Source organism: Nannospalax galili, unplaced genomic scaffold, assembly GCF_000622305.1.
Source record: "Nannospalax galili isolate Female #2095 unplaced genomic scaffold, S.galili_v1.0 scaffold14, whole genome shotgun sequence".
NCBI classification, from domain to species: Eukaryota; Metazoa; Chordata; class Mammalia; order Rodentia; family Spalacidae; genus Nannospalax; species Nannospalax galili.
In genome coordinates this window covers 1,260,925-1,283,144 of record NW_008336953.1, presented here as the reverse complement: position 1 = coordinate 1,283,144, position 22,220 = coordinate 1,260,925, and the positions used below count along the sequence as shown (strand labels likewise).

The 22,220-nt window shown below is 41.9% G+C and overlaps 1 protein-coding gene across 1 annotated transcript in view; it reads right to left on the bottom strand.

Moving 5' to 3' along the window:
* Window positions 1-18,365, bottom strand: part of Spag6 (sperm associated antigen 6) — a 60,838-nt gene extending 42,473 nt beyond the window's left edge. Inside the window, 3 exon segments of the mRNA XM_008831767.1 lie at window positions 1,575-1,755; window positions 6,128-6,291; window positions 18,185-18,365. Coding sequence (XP_008829989.1) covers window positions 1,575-1,755; window positions 6,128-6,291; window positions 18,185-18,365 — 526 coding nt within the window.
* Between the last annotated feature and the right edge of the window lie 3,855 nt (window positions 18,366-22,220).

Here is a 22,220-nt window from a genome sequence, read left to right as displayed (position 1 = left end):
TTCTGCCAAATATTTGAGGCTTTTTGATATTACAAATAATATTATACTAATGTTTTCAGGGACATTTTCATTCTGTGCTATTCTTTCCTGAGGATCAATTTCCAAACAGATGTTTAGTGTAGCCCAAGATCTCCCATGGCTTACATTAGTTTTGCCAAACTGCTTTCGACAAGTTTATGCAATTTGTAGTTCCTCCTCCAATATCATTTTATTTATTTTTTTATTTTTATTTTTAGACAGGGTCTCCCTGTAGTCCCAGCTGGCCGAGAACTCATTATGTACACCAGGTTGGCCTTGAACTCACAGAGATCTGCCTCCCTCTGCCTCCCCCCGAGTGCTGGGATTAAAGCATGCACCACTATGCCCAGCACTTTACTGTTTGTTTGGTTTTTTTAAAGATGAGAGTCTTACTGTATTGTGCAGGCCTTAAACTTCCATTCCTCCTGCCTCCACCCTTCTAGTAACTGGGACTACAAGCATGTGCCCCCATACCTGGCTAAAAGTCATAAATGTTACACTGTCTTTTCCAGCATTTAATACTAATACATGCAAGCACTGGTTCAAGCACTTTACTTATGGTTTCATCAGCCTCATCACAAATCTCTGAAGCGACTACTGTCAGCTACCCTCTGTTCAAATGATGCTGTGAAGGTTGAGGACGTTCCAAAGCCATGGCCAAGATCACACAGCAGGTAAGCACAGGACTCTAACTCATTCTTCACACGGCAGCTCCTCCACGACTCTTCCCCGATGTTTCAGTCTGCGGGGTGTTGATAACTAGCGAAGCTGTCATCTTCACGTCTTCCTGTGCCATCTGTTCTCAAGCAGCTTCTACAGAGATTCTTTCCGGGTGGTTCATTTTTCGATTCGGTATGTCTACACAGCCTTCTCCCAAGAAGAGATTAGGTAAATGCCTTCTTGTTGACTTCACCAAGATGTCAGTGTATAGAAGAACGTTCCCCTTTCTGGCTTCCTTCTCCTTCTTGCCCACCATGAGTGGAATACAAACATTCTCTACAACTTTATGTCATTTTCACATCATTCACTCATGTGATTTGGTTCCTAGATGGCTGGGAACGCCCAGTCATGAATGACAGTAAAACGCAGTGAGGTCCGAGGCGACAAACACAATATCCTCTCCAACCAGCCAGTTACCAGGGATGTGTTTATTTGGTTAGCCAGATTTTTTGTTCGTTTGTTTTGGCTTATTTTGTTTAGTTTGGTTTGGTTTTGAGATAGGCACTTGCCATGTAGCCTAGGCTGGCCTCAAACATCCCTTGCATCCTCCTGGCTCTGCTTCTTGAATGCTGGAATTACAGACATGCACCATTGCCCTGGCTACTAATCCCAGTCCTCTACACCATCCTCCTCCTTCAAGTTCCCCCTCTGATTGGACTCGGATATGTAAGTATTCTGTAAATATGTGATCCAAACAGTTTGGCTGTCATTCAAGACTGATCTCTTATACTATCAAGAAATACCCTTAAAACCCTATTAATGATTTATTAAACAAAGCTGTTTTTAGCTCATAAATCTCAACTTGAATCAATTTGGTTTCAGATATAGTCCATTACCTGCATTATGTCTTGCAATATATGCAACTGCCCAGGCTGCAGCCTCCTTGACCCCAGGGTCGAAATCTTCTAAGCAAACCACCGAATCCAGGGCTCCACAGTCCACTGTGGCCTGCGCAAGCTGAGGGGAATGTTTACCAACTGCTCGCAGCACAAAGGCGGTTGCTTTCTTGTAGACACACTACCAGGGAAAAGAAAGCAAATCCAGAATTTACAATGGCTCAGAAGCAACATAAAAATGGCAGTAATATAAAGCGCAATGACTTCAGGATACAAAAGATGAAAACAATCTACAAAATTATGCTGATTACTTGATAGTCCCCTAGTGCTTCTGCACAGTAACCAACTTGAAGATAAGGTAAGTTTTAAATCCCACTGCAAATGTTTACTCTGCATTTAGAAATTGTGTAAAATCAAATATAAGCATGGTACTTTCCACAAATTCATAAAATAATGGGATTTTCTGTGTCTGCTTGATACTGAAAGGTATTGTTTGACTCATGGGAATGCGTAGATTGTCAGCATGTGTGACTAAACTCACTGTCAACTGACATTCATTTCCTTCACTTGACCTTATCCTCTAAGCATGGCAGGCCTTTCAAGACCTCAGCTAATCTTTCTAGTGTCCTGAGTCATCCTGAAATAGCAGCTCTGCTCCAGGATAACCTTATCAGTCATCATAGAGACATTAAGGTAAAAACCTCATAATAGTTTCTTTGGGAGGGAGGGTTGAGACAGGGTCTTCCTGCAGCCCCAGCAACCTGGAACTCTGGAACTCACTGGAGACCCAGTTCATAATAGATTTTAGACTTCTGGTACAGAAATAAGGTAAACAATGGATATATTATTTTTCTCTTCCTCTAGAAATGCTTTTTTAATGATAAAAACAAAGCACCATTATGTGAATTGTAGATATTCCTTCATAATCACAACATGCCCTGTGTATTAATTTTACTTAGTTAAGGAATGGGAAAGTGAAAGTGAAACACAGGGCTAATATGTTTCTCTTCATATTACTAAAAAAATAAATGTATAGGAAATATTTGACTACAACAAGGTTGTTTCAAAATGACATGGAGATGATCACATAATTCTTATTAATAGAACCCAATTAATCTTCTACTTTACATACTGAGTTTCGATCTCTTTATGGTAACTTCTGAAGAATGGCCAGCAGACCACAGCACCTGCTTTGAAACGTTTCTATTTACTTAACTAAACTACAGACAATAAAAAAAATAGGTGATCGGGTGGGGTTGTGCACACCTTTAATCCCAGCACTCAAGAGGCAAAGGTAGGTGGGTCTCTGTGAGATGGAGGCCAGCCTGGTCTACATAACGAGTTCCAGGCCAGTCATGGCTTCACAGTGAGACCTCCTTTCAAAAAAGAAAAAGAAATTATAAGAGAAAAACACACCAAGTATATTTTAGCATGGTGCATCTAAACAATTCACAAAAGTTGCCAGTGTCAGTATTGTTCTGGTATTTGGGTGTGATGTATTTTCTCTAGTTTCTTAAGTTCTGTCAAAACCCAATTTCTACTAATTTATTACAAAAATTAGGTAGACTTTTAAAGTAACTTTCTAAAGATTACCTTCTTATTATTGTGGAAGATAATGTTGACACATTTCTGGTCGCTGTCTTACGCTAAGTGGACGTTTCATTCCATAGACGCATCAATGTATAATGTATAGGTATTTGGAGGTATATCAGTAGCTGCCTGCTGACTACTAGAGCCTATAATTTACACTTTCTGATCCCTTTATCCTTTTTATTTCCCTCAAATTTCTAATGTTTCATTTTCCTATTCCTATAAGCACCAATTCTTTATTGAAAAACAAAACAAAATCACAGGACTCTACCTTGCAAAGAGGGGACCCGGCTTGCAGGCTGCAGGTGAAGGAGCTCCTAGATAACGCTTTGCTTCCTGTGTATCCGTGCCCCCTCACCCCACCCCCACCCCCACTTTTCTGCGTAATGCTTTTGTCTCTACAAGGAGAACACAGTCATTCCCACTGAGAGAATTCCTGAAACCTGTGTAGGATACAGCATAGATCCCGCTCCAAGGAAAGAAGAGAGCAGAGGAAGAAAGCCTAGCAGCATTCGCTAAAGAAACGCCCACAGGAAAAATGAGGATTTCTGTATTGGCATGTAAAGGCATTAGCACATGGCTCTCAAATCTATGAACTGAAACAGCTTTTTGCACAATTAGGATGCTTTTAATCTGGTAAAATAAATAAGCCATAAAATTTGCCGTACTAATCATTCAAGGGCACGTGACGCGTTCACAGCATACTCGGCATCATCATCACTGTCTGTTTCTAGAATATTTTCATTGCCCAAGAGTCCCTTAACATTAAGCAGTCACTCCCTGTTCCCCTAGCCCCTGGCAACCACTAATCTGTCTCTGTGTCTGTGGATTTGCATATTCCACATATTCATATAAATGGGATAATATGATGTGTAGTCTCACATCTTTCACTTGGCATACTGTTTTTAAGAATCGTCCATGTTAGCCAGGCGTGATGGCCCACGCCTTTAGTCCCAGCACTCAGGACGCAGCGGCAGGTGGATCTCTGAGTTCAAGGCCAGCCTGGTCTACATAGTGAGTTCCAGGCCAGCTGGGGATACAGGGAGCACCTGTCTCAAAAACACTAAAAATTGAAAGAAAGAAAGGAAGGAAGGAAGGAAGGAAGGAAGGAAGGAAGGAAGGAAGGAAAGAATCGTCCACAATGTTACTGCATTTATCAGTACATGATTCCTTTTTATGACAGATAGTAGTCCAGTGTATGGGATAGATGTGTTTTGCTTGCTCATTTATCTGGTGATAGTTTTGGCTGACGTCCACCTTTAGGTTGTTGTGAGTGATGTTGCTCTAAATATTTGTGTCTGACTGGATTGAGCGCTACATTCAGTTCTGGATGTACAACTAGAAGAATTGCTCATTCATAAAAACACTGAACCTGGCATAGCTGCAAAATCATTTTTCACAGCAGTTCACCCTTCTACACGCCTCCAGACATACAGGAGGGTCCAGTTTCTCCACAACTTCACCCACACTTGCTATTTTCCTTCTTACGTGCAGGTGAAACAGGCAGCCCCAAGTGACAGAATGCATTAAATGGAAAGATTCGTAAAGCATTCTTACTGGATACACAAGCATTTCAGCTCTTTTTAAAGTGCTCTTTGGGGGCTGGAAAGAAAGCTTTTCTATTATGGTCACCCTTGTGGGTGTGTTGTGATACCTCGTTTTGACTTTGATTTTCACTCTCAGGAGCCAGTGCTGCTGAGCCACTTCCAGTGTTTGCTGGCCATCTGTAGATGCTCTTTGGGGAAGGCTCTACTCAAGTTCTTCACCAGTTTTCCCATTTTTACTTATTGTTTTATTATGTAAGCAGGGATTTGGTCTTAAGGACATCAAAAGTGACTACACCTGTATTATATCAAACAGAGTAGGGCAGGTAGTCTACAACCTACTCATAGAAAGCAGACAGGTAGCAAGTTAGAACACAGAATAACACTGGAGAGCTGTGTGTGTGTGTGTGTGTGTGTGTGTGAGTGTGTGTGTGTGTGTGTGTATGTGTGTCCTTACATGTTATGGGTGCATGTGTGCCTGTGGAGGCCCGAGGTCAGCTTTGGTGTCACCCTCAGGTGCACCATCCACCTCCTTTGAGACAGTGTATCTCACTGGCCTGGAGATCATCAACTGAGCCAGACCAGCTGGCCAATGAACCCCAGGGATCCTCCAGTTTCCACCTCCTCAGTGCTGGGATTATAAGCCTGTGATACCACGCCTGCCATTTTTATATGGATTCCTGGAACTGAATTTAGGTATTCATGCCCATCGGGCAAGCACTTTACAGACTGAGCTATCTCTCCAGCCCCCAGAGAGCACTTTAAAAAGAGCTGAAATGCTTGTGTATCCAGTAAAAATGTTTTATGAACCTTTCCATTTAATGTATTCTTTCACTTCGGGGCTGGCTCTTTCACCTACGTGTAAGGATTGCTGAAAGCAACTATTTACTTACTAGGGCCCTACATTCTTCCTTGAGACCGATCCGAGAGCTTACTGAAGTATCCATGTGCAGAAATACTGCTGTGCGTTTCCCTGAATTTTTTGCATAATCCCCTTAAATTAACAATAATGAAGAAAGCTGCATGTCAGCCCCAAAGTAGAATTCCATAAACATACTGTCATGCACAGTACAGGGAATCTAAGGCTGTAGGCACTCCTCAATATCTCTAATGCCTTCAAGGTGGCAATTGTGACAAAGCTATCAATTTAAAAAAATCTAAGACCAGGGCTGGAGAGATGGCTCAGCAGTTAAGAGCACTGACTGCTTTTGCAGAGGACCCGGGTTTGGCTAACAACCATCTGTAACTCCAGTTCCAGGGGAATCTGACACCTTCTGACCTCCTCGGGCATTGCATGACACAGGTGCACTTACACACATGCAGGCAACACACTCATACACATAAAATAAAAATAATACCTTTTTAAAATCTAAGACCAAAAAACAAACAAAAAAACATACATTTTTCAAAACTTCTTACATTCTGCTCTAACAACAAATAGACAAGCTGTGGGAGAATGTTGCCCTTCACAATGGCTTCTGCCAAGTCATTGTATAAGGCCAGCCTCCCCAGATCCAAGGCAGCAGTCTGTTGAATTGTTGGAACCACATCAAGAAGAAGAGGCCACAGCAAAGACATTACACCTGAGGCCAATTGTGAAAACTGGAAATCGTAAAATTTTAACGAGAAAAGCAAAACATGCAAAGCAGCATATATATGCAGTCAAGAAAATTAAGGGTGAAAAATAAACAGTAAAAACAAAAAATAATTAAGAACCAGTCCTAGTGGTACACACCTGTACTGCCTGCACTTGGGAGGCTGAGGCAGAGGAATCATGAGTTCAAAGTCAGGCTGTCTCAAAAAAAAAAAGAAAAGAAAAAAAAAATCCACTGAATCCTAATTGGATACTTTTAGAGGCATCTGACTGACCAAACAAAATCCTTCAACTAAGGAAGCATAATGTCTGACCAGCTCTCTCATAACATTCATGCCAGGGCTGAGCGCATGGAGCATATCACCGTCCATCGACATGCGAAGAAGTCGCTTGCATCCACCAAGCACTTCAGTATGGAGAGCACTGCCCTGAGGGCCTTTGTCCATAGTCACCCTACCCTCACAACAAACCTAAGAAGTCACCCTCTTTTAATGTCTATTTTACAGATGAAGAAATTGACAGTGAAAAGGCTAAGTAAATTTTCCACAATTAGGAAATGGTAGAATGAGATTAGAATTCAGACATGCTTTGTTGTTAATTATTAAAGAAATCACATGTATTTGAGAATGGAGGAGGTGGAGAGACAGGGAGCCCGGTAGTTGTGATTGTTTTATAGAATATTCCAACTCTCTATACAAGCGTTGTCTTCAAAATCATCGTGTGCTGGTTCTGCCTTAACGTCACTGTTCCAGCCTATGGTTACAGAAAAGCAATGACAGAATTCAAACTAGAACAAAATGCTCTGACTTCCTAAACTTTTCCTAGTCTACTATTAAACTTGGTGCACGCCTTTGATCTCAGCAGGCAGATCTCTGTGAGGTCAAGGCCAGCCTGGTTTACATAGTGAGTTCCAGGCAGGCCGAGGCTAAGGAGACCCTGTTTAAAAAAAAAAAAAAAAAAAAAAAAAAAATATAGAGAGAGAGAGAGAGAGAGAGAGAGAGAGACATCCTGATGGGGGATAGTGAGCTGACAACCTGAGTTCCATCCCCATGTCCCACACTGTAGAGAGAACTAACTCTTCCAAGTTATCCCCTGACTTCCAAATGCACACACAAGTAAATAAAAATGTAATAAATTTTCAGAAAGATTTTAAACATATATAGCCTGGTGATACACAAATCAAATTATTACCAATATTATTTTATCATGTTATATCCAGAGACATTTGAAAGAGAGGGGGGAAGAAACAATTTACAGTAACACTTGAGATCAGACTGAAATAAGAAAAACAACACTGCCTAATATTATAAGCTGAGAACAATGATGCTTGTCACCAATGTGTTGGATGCTGTGGCTTTTCCTCATTTCCAGTTTCATCCAGTTGTTGTTTCCATGACTGACTTGCTGGACTGGACCATCTTCTAAAAGACTCGATCACTTATGTGGGAGAAGCTACCTCCTCATACCTGGCTCACAGTTTGTACTAAACAAGCCTCAATGTTCAGGAGGCTTTTAATACTATTTAGACTTTCTGATAGAGTAACTTCTGAATTCTCACAACAAAATTTTAAAGCACAGAATAAAGAATTAAATTACATAACTACCAAATGCTGACAGAGGTTATTTCTGGAAAGTTTTTAATTTTTTTTAAATGATTTATTTTTTAATACTTTTTATTCCTTTGGTTGTTATTATGCTGTGATAAAATATAACACAAAATTACCATATTCACCCCTTTTAAGTGTGTAATTCAGTGGTGTTCTCTCGTCACAATGCTGCTCAATCATCGCCATCTAAGAACGACCTGTCTCCCATGGCCACACTATCTTGCATGTCCCCCAGGATAGTGCAGAGTTCAGTTCTTCCACATCCTCACCATCAATTGCTATGTTCCATTTTCAAAGACAGCAGCTATCCTAGTAGGTGTGAGGTGGTACCTCAGTGTGCTTCTGAGCTGCATTCCTGTAGCACTGAGGATGTGGAGCATTGTTTCCTGTGCTTACTGGCCATTTGTTCATCTTCACTGTAGAAATGGCTGTTCAAGCATTTGGCCCATCTGTTCATTGGGTTGGTCCTGTCGTTCTTGTTAAGTAGTATGTGACTTTTTATAATAAACGTACACCAGGATTATTCAAAGAGGTCAACATCCCAAATAGGAAAGTTTCAGAATAAGAGTAATATTATAGAGTAATACCTGAAAACTATGTTTATCACAGATGTGTTGAATGTGGAGGTCAAAAATTATAAAGTATGCTTGGAATAGTTTTCAAAGCACCACAATTCCACTTCATGTTATTTTTTTACCCCAGATGATTCTGGCATTTATTTCTTCTTTTCCTTTTCTCTGTTTGATATATTTTTGTGAAGTCGGTGGCTTGTTGTCTTCTGAACTATGTACCTGGAAAAACAGACTACATGGGGCTATTTATAATGGATTATATTTTATAGTAAACCTCAAGAACTCTGAACCATTAAGAAAGTGAAAGGGAGCTGGGCATGGTGGAGCACACCTTTAATTCCAGCACTTGGGAGGTAGAGGCAAGAGGATCTCTGTGAGTTCAAGGTTAGCCTGGTCTATATAATGAGTTCCAGGCCAGCTGGGGCTACTGGGAGACCCTATCTCAAAAAAGACCAAAAATTTTTTTAATTAAAAAATAATAACCAGAGGCTGGAGAGATGGCTCAGCGGTTAAGAGCACTGTGACTGCTCTTGCAGAGGACCCAGGTTCAATTCCCAGCACCTACATGGCGGCTATGAACCATCCTTAACTCCAGTTCCAGGGGAATCCGAAGCCCTCTTCTGACCTCCACGGCATTGCACAACACGGGTGCACTCACATACATGCAGGCAATACACTCGTACACATAAAATAAAAATAATAAATAAAATATTAAAAAATAATAACTGGAAAATGTCGATTATTATCTGTGGTTATAATATTTAATCTGCTTATCAGTCATAGTTTATCATTTATTTTTTACTGCTACCTACTACAAATCTTGGAAAATTTATGTTTATAATTTAGAAGTAAAATATTTTAAGTTCAAAATTGTATCACCAGTCCAAATAGTCAAAGAAATTTTTTTTATAGGTCCTCTCCAATTTTTCTACTACTTTTGGATCATAAAATATAAACCCAGGACTAGAGAGATTGCTCAACGGTTAAGACCACTTGCTGCTCTTATAGAGGACCCAGATCAGTCACCACATTGGATGGCTTACAACTGCCTGTAGCTACAAGAGATATGATACCCTCTTCTGGCTTCCTCAGGCACCAGCACACACACACACACACACACACACAAATAAAAATTAAAACTTTAAGTATCCACACCACTCTTTTTGTCTGAGCTATTATAAGAATCTAATCTTCTGCTCTGCTTCCTGTACCTGCTTGAAGACATGAGAGCTTAGCTTCTGCTCCGACTCCAGCCACCTCTGCCGCCATGCCTTCCTGCCATGATGGACTCTTGCCCCTTTGGAACCATAAGCTAAATAAACTCTTCCTTTTATAAGTTTCCTTGATCATGGTGTTTCTATCACAACAACAGAAAAGTGACTAATACAGTGATTGGTATCAGAGTGTGGGACATTCGCTGTGAAGAATCTGACCATGTGGGTTTTGGGATGAATAGGAAGACTTTGGAAGTTTGTGCTAGAAAAGTGGTTGATTGCTGCAAGCAAAGCTTAACAGGCCATTCAAGTAGGCTCCTAGAAGAAAGTAGTGCTGAGAACAATGTAGTTCTAGAGGGAAATAAAGATGTAAACAGCAATTGGGCTATTTTGGCAGAGTCTGACTGGAGTCTACCCACAGCCAAAAAGTTTGCCTGAGGCTAAGTTAAAAAACAATGGACTAATTTCTTTGGCAGAGGATCTTTCAAGGAAGCCTAATGTAGAAATGGTGGCATGGCTATTAATGGTGAATATTATGCAGCTCTACAGTGAAAAAGAGCAAATGGGGCAGAAAGAAATGAAGAATGTACAGTTTGGATTGAAAGAGTACAAGAAGATTAACACTGGAGCCAAGGCATGTGCTGAAGGAGAGGATGTCTATCATAAGGAGATTAAAGTGATTAAGGAGAGGCCTAGAGAATTTTCTACTCCTAGAAAACCACAGCAGAGAAAAGCTTCAAAAGTAGATGAAGCAACTCAGGGTCCACCCCAAAGTTGCAGTCACACTTGGCAGCATCATTTGCCTGGTGGTGGCTTTAAAGGCATGAAAGATGCAATAGTGAAGGGGTCATCAGTTCTTCCTCCAAAGTTTCAGAGAACCACGAAGACCAGGTAGCATGCAGCAGGGGCATCCCTGAATAAAGAAGGCTCTGATAGGCTATTGTGTAAAGCTGTGAAGTGAAGCCTGGTTGGCAGTAGAGACCCCAAGATGACGTTCATGATGCCAGTGCTGTGAGGCATCTGCCAAGGAGAGCTGCATACAGAGGGTGGTACCAGCCCAAGAAAGAGATGTGTGTTCCACACAGCAAAGCTGGTGAGGCTGAGCCAGCTAAGCCCTTTGAAAGTAAATTCCCAGACATTGAGCATGGAAGTACTGAATTTGGTGTTTGCCCTGCTGGTTTTCAGTCTTGTCTTGATCTGGTATTTCCTCACTATGTCTCTATTCTTCCCTTTTGAAACAGAAATGTGTATTTAGTTCTACTGAATGTTGGGAATATGTAATTTGCCTTTTGATTTTACAGGGGCTTATAGTTAAGAGAGTGCCCTGAGTCTCAGAAGAGACTTTGGACTGTGAACTTTAGAATGATATTGAGATTGGTAAAGACTATGAGGACTTTTAAGGTTAGACTAAATCCATTTTGTATTTTATATGGTCATGAGCCTGAGGGGACCAGGGAGTGGAATGTGGTGGTTTGAATGAGAATGTCCCCCATAGGCTCCAAGTATTTGAGCATTTTGTCCCCAGTTGGTGGCACTGTTTGGGGAGGTCTTAGAAGGTGTGGCCATGCTGAAGGAAGCATGTCACTGGGGGCAAGCTTAGAGAGCTCTTAAGCCTTTCCAGATCTCCAGTCACTCTCTGCTTCCTGTGCCTGCTTGAAGATGTGAGAGCTTAGCTTCTGCTCCTACTCCAGCCACCTCTGCCACCATACCTCCCCTCCCCCCATGATGTACTCTTGCCCCTTTGGAACTGTGAGTTAAATAAACTCTTCCTTTTATAAGTTCCCTTGGTCATGGTGTTTCTATCACAATGACAGAAAAGTAATTAATATACATGATCTCTTGCTGAACTGGAAGCTTGTCTTTTCAGCTGGTCCTGATACCAGTGAGCTCCCAGAATCTGTCTGTCTCCACCTCCAGTGCTAGGGTTACAGGCATGCACAGCCATGCCCAGCTTTTTACATGTGTGTTGGGAATTTGAACTCAGGTCTTCATGCTTGCAGAGCAAGTGCTCTTACCCACTGAAACATCCCCCTTGCCCATGTAAGTATATGTTTAATATTTATTTATTTATTTATTTATTTATTTATTGTGTGTATATGGATATGTGTGCAAACAAGTGCGCCATGATGCACATGTGGCGGTCAGAGGACAACTTTCAAGAATCAGTTCTCTCCTTCCACTCTGTGGGTCCCAGGGATTGAACTCAGGTTTTCAGGCTTGACAGCAAGTACCTCTACATGCTGAGCCATCTCCCTAGTCATTATGTTTAATTTTTATAAAGAAATTGCTAGATTCCAAGGCTGGAGAGATGGCTCAGTGGTTAAGAGCACTGCCTACTTTTGCAGAGGACCCAGGTTTGATTCCCAGCACCCAAATGGTGACTACAAACGGTCCTTAACTCATTTCAGGGGAATCCGAAGCCCTCTTCTGACCTCCACAGCATTGCATGACGCGGATGCAGGCAATGCACTCAAACACATAAAATAAAAATAATAAATAAAAACACTTTTTTAAAGAAATTGCTAGATAGCTTTCCCTGGTGGCTGGCCATGTCCACCAGCCACATGTGGTCAGTTGAGGAGCTCCGTTCACCTTGGCAACACTTGCCTTCTTGGACTTTCCAGATCTTAGCCACTTCCCCAGGTATGACGTAGTCCCTCTGTGGGTTAAGTTGGATTCTCCAGCTGATGGGCAGCAGGGTGTCGTAGACCCTAAGCCTCCTTCCCTGCTCAGGCCTCCATCCAGTCAGCACAGCTGGCTTGTTCTCTCAGATGACCTTTTAAAGGTTCCTCTAAGCTCTGGGTGTGAGCCTCTGTACAGCAGCTGTTTTGAGAACACCTTCTTCCAATCCCTAATTCCATTTTCTTCATTTCTTCATTCTTGTCTTTTGAAAAAGATGAGATTGGAATTTAAATTGACTTAATAAGCCAATTTAAAATTTTTTTGTTATGCCTTCTGTTCTTTGATTCCTGGAAGACATATTTCCCCCAGGGCTCAAGGACCATTGCAGATGAGGAGGCAGAAAGATTGTAAGAAGCAGAGAACTTCAGTGGAACAGTGTTTTCTAGACTAGACAGGACGGCTGCACTCATGAGCTCACGGCAGCTGTGGTTGCTTCCACAAGACCTGCCCAAGATCAAGCCAGTCAGCATTCCAGCAAGGAGCTGGGACGGGCTCATGAACCTTGACCTCTAACTGAGGAGCTTTGGACAGTTGATAGCTGCTGGGAGAGGGAGAGTTAGTTTTCTTTAAGGATGTGGCTGTTGGTAGGTTGACAGCCTCAAGTAGATGGCCCCATACCCAGGAGTATAAGTATATGGCAGCTCAACTTGGACTCAGTGAGTTATTTAAAAAATAAAAAGAGGACACAAAATTGGGAGGGGTGTGGAGGTAGTGGGTGGATCTGAAGGAAGTTAGGGGCAAGAGTGTGGGTGAATACAATCAAAATACATTGTGTGCAATTCAAAGAATCAAAAATATTATATTGGAAAGAAAAAAGAATCTAATCTTTTAAGAGCTGTGGAAAAACTTTGAAAAATAAAAAATGGCTTCTTTCATTGTAATCAATATTCTGAATGCCTATTTTCCACTGAGTTTTGGTAAGCATGGAATTTATGATTAGTGAGGAAAAGAGAAACTTAATACTTACAACTGTGCTAAGTGTCATGAGAGAGAAATACTAAAAGCAAGAGTGGCATAAATCAGGAGAAGTCAGGTACTGTGAGGTACTGTCAGGTACTGTGAGGACAGCTCAGGGGAGGCAACAGAGAGAACAGAAGTCCAGTGTGATGGCAAGATTGCTTCAGTGTTCTGAAGTTACTCTGCTGATTTTCTTTTCAATTTCAATATCCTTTGGAAGGGTGAGTTTTAGTAAGAGAATCAGGGTATGTGTGCATACCAGGATAAATTAGATACATTAAAAATGCTACAGTGGTAGCACATGCCTTTAATCCCAGCACTTGGGAGGCAGAGGCAGGCGGATCTCTGTGAGTTCAAGGCCAGCCTGGTCTACATAGTGAGTTCCAGGACAGCTGGGGCTACAGAGAGACCCTGTCTCAAAAAGACCAAAAAAAAAAAAAAAATGCTACCGAGGGGCTTTTCCCTCCTGTAACATTTGAGGCACTAAATGATCTGAAGGGTTCTCATCTTTACTCCAGACTGTGTGGTTTAAAATACCTTCTGTTGACAGCATATATTATTTGTGAATCCTGAACCCATTAAAGTGCCTACATTAAGCTGGGTGTGGCTTAAAAAATACACAAAGATGCATTTGTTTGAAGTTTCATACATTTTGCTAATGTAAGCACTTTTGTTGGTTTTTTTTGTTTTTGTTTTTTTGTTTTTTTATCTTTTTTGGGACAGGGTCTCCCTGTAGCCCCAGCTGATCTGGAACTCACTATGTAGACCAGGGTGGCCTTGAACTCACACAGATCTGCCTGCCTCTGCCTCCAAAGTGCTGGGATTAAAGTCATGCACCACCATGCCTGGCACAAATGCATCTTTGTATATTTTAAATGCTATGCAAGCTTCTTTATTCCTACCTTTCTGGAAATGTAAGTACTGACTTGCCACATTTTCCTGCTCTAAGTTATGTGTAAAATATTATAGAATTTTACTTTCACTTACATAAATAGCTGGTTCAGAAATAAAAGCTTGTTTTAAGTAGCCAAGCAGTAAGAATTAATTTTCTCACAGCTGGGTGTAGTGGCCTTTGATCCCAGCACTCAAGAGGCAGAGTCAGGCAGATCTCTTGTGCGTTCAAGGCCAGCCTGGTCTACATAGTGAGTTCCAGGCCAGCTGGGGCTACAAGGAGACCTTGACTCAAAAAGACTGAAAAAAAAATTTTTTTAAGAATAAATTTTCTTGGACTTTTATTAGCGTCCTTTAGAAAAACTCCTAAACAGACCTATAGTCCTGGTATTCTGAAATGCTACAAAACATGCTTCTTAAACTTATTAACCAGTCAACTACTTCTAGCTGCCAAAGTTGATAAAAGATAACAATGCATATACATATATATTCATGATTTAAAAGTATTTCAGGAATGCTTGAATCTAGATAACCTCAAGTATGCTAAGAATAACTTTCTCATTGGGTATGTGGCACAAGCCTTTAATCCCAGCATTCAGCAGACAGAGGCATCCAGACAGACCAGCCTGGTCTACATAGGGAGCTCTAGGTCAGCAAGTGCTACAGGGAGACCCTATCTCAAAAAAAAAAAAATCAGTTACTGCAGAAAAGCGGGGGGGGGGGGAATCTTAGCATGTAATTGAGGCAGCAGCCAAAGGCAGATAATTTCAGAACAGTATTTTCCTTCTTTTTCATAAGCCAAAAGTAAGTGTAGAATGTCAGGTCTAAGCCATAAGCCACTTCAGTTTGATGATCACTTGGTCTGCTCCTTTGGATTAAGCTCCTCATACAACTGGAACAGTAAGTATTTCTCATCTATAAACCCAGATACTTGGTAGGCTGAGACAGAAGCTGGCCTAGGCAACAAAGCTGAAACCCTGTCTTAAAAAGAAAAAAAAATCGTATGGTCTACCTTGTACTATTATAGGAAGCAATAACTTGCCACTAAAATCTCTTTATCTTGAGTGTATGTTATGTACATTTCATTATTTCAGTATTACATTGTTAAATATTTTCCCATTAAAAAGTTATTAGTTTGGCTATATACATACTGTCCAAACAGTAAATCCTTAAATAGTCAGCATCCATTCACAGAGGGCACTGAATAAGACTGAGGAAAATAAAAAGCAGCTGTGTTTTTAAAATGTAAAATTCAGGGGGCTGAAGAGATGCCTTAGTGGTTAAGAGCACTAGCTGTTCTTGCAGAGGACCCAGGTTCAAATCCCAGCACCTACATGGCAGCTAACAACTGCCTGAAACTCCAGTTCCATGGGATCTGATGTCCTCTTCTGTCCTCCTCAGGCACACTGCACATCAGTGCACTTATATACATGCAGGCATAACACTCATACATATAAAATAAAAAGCAAAATTCAAATATATATATATAATGCCCTAATAAACTTAATATTACTTCGAGTGCATGTGCACAAAGAGACAAGAGAGATAGAATAAAGAAAATTAATCTACATGAGATAATTAAGGAACAAAATCAATTTTGCAATAATAAAATCTTGAGGTATTTAGTCGTTCAGTGGTTCCCCAGTGTTAGGGACAGAAAGTGATTCTAAAAGGACAATACAAGGACTGGCAAGACAGCTGGGTATGTCAAGGTATGTGCTGTTGCCAAGCCTGAGTTCCATACTCAGGGCCGGTGGAGGAAGGGTGAACCAGCCTCCTCTGGTTGTCCTCTGACCTCCTCACATGGTTGTGCATCCACCACTCGCGCGCACACACACACATACAAATTAATTCATTTCTAAACAATATAAGAGAACTAGGCCCAGCATGGTGGTACACACATTTAATCCCAGTAGAGGCATGCAGATATCTCTGAGTTTGAGGCCAGACTGTTCTACATAGTGAGTTCCAGGTCAGTCAGGCTACATAGAGAGACCCTGTCTCAAAAGAAACAAAAAGTAAAAGAACGATACGAGAGATCCTTGTAGTGATCAAAGTATCCCGATGATGATGGTGGTGGGTTCACACAGACTGAAACAGAGAAACAACTGGAGAGGCACTAAGCAATTGAAGCAATGGAAGCAACCTCTGTCAGTCTCAGCACCCTTGCTATTATGATGTCCTAAAGTTTGGAAAACTGTCACTGGAGGAAGCTAAATAAAAGACTTTGTTTTATTCCTTGCAAGTACATACAAATCTACAATTACCTAAAAAAAAAAAACACCTCCACTCTAAATGGCCCCCCACTACCACTACCAGTGAAACACAGAAGTAATAAACAATAAAATCCCACTGACAAAGGGAAGTGCCTGAGAAGCAGATGCTCCCCCTCAGAGCAACCTAGACAAGCAGACAGTGTCTAAATACTCTGGCTATGACAACGTGTTCTCAATTTGTTTTCAATGATGTGTTAATTTAAATTACTCTTAAAGAGCTCATCTTATAAACTGAAGATTTCTTAAGCAGACCATAGCTGCCTTACAGTTCAGTCAGTGGTTCTCCAGTCACCTCCTCCAGGCTGGTGCCCTCTTGAACTCTCAGCAGCTGCGGATTATCAGCAGGAGGCCCAGCACAAGACTGGGCCCATTAAGGTTGTATCCTGGGAGGCTCCTCACCCGAGGATGCAGAGTTAGAGAATGGGTGTTGGGGGGAGAGGCTTAAGAGGACCTGACACTCTCCAGGATATTTAAGTGGTTAAGGTTGCTGAAGAGAGACTTTTTTTCTTCCTTCAGTGGTATAGCCTCTGGTAAGCTGGCTCCGTTAATGTCACTAACTGAAGTCACTGATTCACCAAGCTGGAGTGATATGTGGTCTGACCTCGGTGCCCCATCTGGGTTTGTTGTCACCCACGGAAAACTCCCACAGCAGTGCTGGAATCACGATTGACCCACCAGAAGTAAAACGTTTCAGCCTCACGCCTTCCCCTCCTTCCCTCTCTCTTTCTCTTCCTTTCTCCCTCTCAGACTGAGGGGTAGAGTGAGGACATTGGAAGGTATTCCCAAAGCCAGGTCTTTACCGGCTTGGAATCTCTGGGAAGATTCCAGCACACCATTCCCCTCTCACTACTATAATGGGAGAACTGTAAAAAGCAGCCTGGAATTGCTCTGCTGTGTAGAAGTCAACATGATCAAAGAGTGAGAAGAAAGGGTGCCAGGTTTAAATGGGTCTGATTAGGGTGGGTTCCCGTCCATGTAAAATGACTTCTAGGCAGTTCACAGGGCCTTGATTCAACCTGACAATCCGCCTGATTACAATGAAGATGGGAATGATACCAAGCCCCTCACCCTCAACCCTCACCCCGCAAAGTCCTTTGGGAGGTCTGGGGGCTCTACAGGAGGAACTTGGCCACACTTTCTCCACCGTTCCCCAAAAGTTGAGCTGGAAGGGAGTTGTGGAGGCGGGCAGCTGGGGCGAGAGGAGAGGGACGTGGAGCTGGTGAGACCAGGTGCTGGGCAAAGGGAGGCTGAGGATGAATGAGGACTAGAGAGTTGAGGGTGGATGGGGATGAGGGCTCACAGGAAGCTCAGGATGAATGGGGATGGATGAGGATGAGGGACTGAGGATGGATAGGATGGATGAGGATGAAGAGCTGAAGATGGATGGGGATGATGAGGGCCTGAGGATGGATGGGGATGGATGAGGATGAGGAGCTGAGGGTGGATGCAGATGGATGAGGATGTGGGGCTGAAGATGAGGGGCTGAGGGTACATGAGGATGGATGAGGATGAGGGACTGAGGATGGATAGGATGGATGAGGATGAAGAGCTGAGGGTGGATGCAGATGGATGAGGATGTGGGGCTGAAGATGAAGGGCTGAGGGTACATGAGGATGGATGAGGATGAGGGGCTGAGGATGGATGGGGATGCTGCTGGTTGGATGAGCCAGGGTGCAGGCTCACCCGCATTCTGCAGCGTCTTGATGTTCTGGGGTCTGGTCGACGCCTGCTCCGCCACCATCCGCACGAACCGGGTCTGGGCATTCTGGTACAGCTCAACACTAGAGAGAGAGGCCAGGTGGAGCAGCCCGTCCTGTGACCACCCGTCGGGGCTCCCGCCGCAGCTCCGCCGCCGCTGACTCATGGCGCTGCGGGTCCGCTCTCAGCCACCTCCACCTCCACCAATTGCTCCGTGTGCTGGCACGCCCGGCAACCCGAGGGAACCGGAACGCAGCGATAGTGGAGCCCTGGCATGCTGTCACAGCCACGGTCAGAGGCGGTAAGGGTGCCCCGGTGTCACCTCGGGTGGCTCAGGCGTCCTGGACTGCACCTAGTGGGACTGAGCTGCCCCGCCACGGCAAACCCCACGTGCAGCCACGTGTCTTTTACCAGTGCAACCCGGTCACTTCTTTATAATGCAGCTCTTACACACCTGCCATCTGATTTCTGAATTCTTAGAGGGTCACAACAACCATGTTCACACCCTTAATTACACTACATTAGCAGCAATTAAGGACTTCTGGAGACCGGGAGAGAGTGCAGAGGAGAAATAATATGACAAATATCCTGTCTCCCAGGCTTTCCCCTAATTACTACCAATTTTGCTGTCACCCCATTTCAATGTGAGTTTTTAAAACTCTTTAAATTCGGGCTTCATAGTGTTGTTGAGTGATATTTCCAAGAAAGTCTTTACCTGGGAAGACCAATTTACAGAAGCTGAGCTCTTTACCCAGTTGTTTTTTAATCAAATTTAAGCACTGTACTAGCTTTTCTGTGAAAACTATGTACTAAATGTTTCGGTGACAGGTGTCAACTTTAAATATTTCTCTATCTGAAACTGCAGTTTCACCAGGTGTCCAATGGGCAGATAGCCACAGCCCCTGCAGAGCAGTGACAGACAGGAAATCCATGATAACTCTGCTCCAATACAAGGGAGTAGGCAGATTTAGCTGGTTCTTAGATTTAGAGTCCTCTACAATCACTTTTAAAGTCTTCACCCAGACCTCAGCTCTATGATGAAGTCCTGATATTTTGTGGAGCCCCCAGACAGCTGGGAAATGGACTGTCCATCAGGGAAAGGAAGGTGTGTGCTCAGTCCTTTCCTTGACCCCCCCCCCCCCCAGGGCTGGCACATGCCTTTTGACAATCCTTTCACTTAACTCTGAGGTCCAAGTTTCACAATGATTTCTACATTTTCCCAACAAGGCCTTTTAAAATAGATGCTGTTGTGTGTTCCCATGTAGAGATGAAGGGGAAAACACTAAGTAAATAATTAAAGTTGCAAATGAACTGTCCTAATTTTATTTTCAGTTCCTTGTTGCATTATGAAGAAAAAAAATCCCCTTAAAACTAAAAGGTCCCATTGTTTAGTTTCAGTCTTTACACAAACAATTCATGCTCCTAAATTACTACCCCTTGCTATTTTTAGTAGTTACTTTGCTATGTATTTTCAACTTCAAAATTGCTAAGAGCTCAAAAATCTACTTGTGAGCCGATACAGTTGAAAAGTTAAATTCAAATGGTATGCCAGTGATTTCAAACTGTAAAGCCTAAGTGTGTCATTAACAGTGCCCATGAGTTAAATTTAATGTCCTTATGAAACATCACAGAATGCCTCTTTCATATTTGAAGAAGTTGGACATATTAAAGAAGGTAGATCTTTATTTTTTATTCTGGTCTGCTTTTAAAAAGTTTTTGGAGTTCAATGATGAAATGTAACAATAATCATAATGTACATATAAATGCAATTGTTGGTAATTTAAATATAAAATACACTGAAGAGATTATTCTAACTGATAAAACTACTCAGTATTTTCTGGCCCAGGTTAATCAACTTTAAAACAAAATGCTTCTCTGTTTCACAAAGTTAAATGAATGTTCCATGATCACATATAAACATTTAGATTAACAGTTAAATGAACAAGAACTACTCAAAAAGACAAAGTGTTATCAAACCAAGATTATTCTTCTTAAAGCACTAGCTGACTTGAAACTACACATTTGATTGGGAATGAAATAGTAATAACTTGAGAAAATGTTTCACTGAAAAGTTTGGAAGCCTTTGTCTCCTATTGGAAAAGACTAATTACATAACTTCAAAATCATTTTTTACCTAATTTATGAAAATGAGACTGAAAGCACCAAAACAGAAAACCAGCTTTAAAATCTTGTTCTGTTTATCTTTACAAACCTCCTCTGAGAATCCAGAAAACTCCATTATCATGGGGCTATATGCTAAAAGAAGCTTTGCTAACTTTCACATACATGTATTTCTCAGCTCCTTGCTGAATTTTAAGTTAAAGTTTTACATATGCTAATCATATATCAGCAACCACATTTTAAAAAAACTGGTTGAGGCACCTAGAGCACTCATATATTTTCCTATTAAGTCTAACACAAAACAATATCACTGTGTGTCAGACATTTTGCTAATAAGAAAATGTCCATGTCTCCCAGGGCATGAGGTCTAGTAAGAGAAATCAGTTCACTCTGCAAGAATACAGTCTTATTAACTGAACAGGCATATACCTACCACTGTTTTAAGGACTGTAACTGCTCTGTATATAATTGCACTGTAAGTGCTTTGGGAGCAAAGATGGAGAGGGTGAGGATAAAGTAGGGATGGTGAACTCTGAAACATTTAAATAATGAAAGGCTTATTTTTAACAAACTATTATCTCCTTTATACAGATATGAAACCTTTTTTAAAAGAATTCAAACATGTTAGTATCTTTTCAATTATTCAGTTGGTTACTGAATGCAATTATTCAAGTTATGAAAATACAATAATCATTTTTGCTAACACTGAGTGTGAAACTACTGAAATAACCCCCTATTCACATAGAAACATTAGATACTCCATAACCACATTAGCAGACTCAGATATTGTCATGAAGATGAAAGCAAACAGGGTTTTCTTCAACATTTACATCCCTTATCTGAGCATAAGCAGTAGGAGCTTTAGGTCTGCAGACCATTAAGTGGTGCCATCAAATCTGTCAGCAGAGCAGAAGTGAAGACACTTGCACAGGGAGGGAAAGATTGACAGTTTTATGCATGCATTGTGTTTATGCCTTATAATAATTAGTCTTTGCTTTTCAAATCTTTTCAAGTCAAGTCCATAGGTTTTAACGGTCTCCTACTTCTTTTGAGGCCAAGAGACTGTCAAGCTAACCATGGCAGGGAGTTGAGCAGATCTAGCAACACCTATCCTGGGCTTCCTCTGCCTGCCTCGGTGAACGCTGAGCTTCCAGCATCTCAGTCCACTCCCAAGGAAAACCACAATCTGAGAGATTCAACATTTGAGTAACGTCACTCACCCTGCCCCAAAGGCACCAAGTAGCTTAATGATTGATACTTTAGAAAAAAAAAAAATCGACGTTTTAAATATGAGTCAAATGCAACATTGCCCATGGAGGGGAACACGCAGAGGGGAAAAAAACACTGCTTCTTAGTGTACGTGTGTGAATATCTTATTATTATACCAGTTTTCTAAAAGTTCTTCCAAAACCGGGTGTGGTGGGCCACGCCTTTAATCCCAGCATTCAGGAGGCAAAGGCAAGCGGATCTCTGTGAGTTCAGGGCCAGCCTGGTCTACATAGTGAGTTCAGGTCAGCTAGAGCTATAGGGAGACTGTCTCAAAAAACACTAACAAAAAGTTGTTCCAAAGTCAAAATGCTTAGAAAACGTTGAGAACTCTGCATTGGCGATCATCAGATTATCTCAACACTCCCTCAACACCCACGTTTTCCAAATTTTGTTAGACTTCTTTTAGAGACCGTATATATTCTGCTCCCCCACGTTAAAAAAATCTCATTATTATTATTGTTAAAAATTCTCATTATTTTGTACAAAACACAAGAGACAGAGCTGGAAAGGACCCCTCCAGTACTCGGAGCCGTCGAGCACGCTGTGCACACGCTCCTCCGGTTCAGGTCACGCCAGGCTGAGCGGAGGGGCCCACGCGAGCCAGACGCGCGCGGATCCCCGGGTGCCAGCT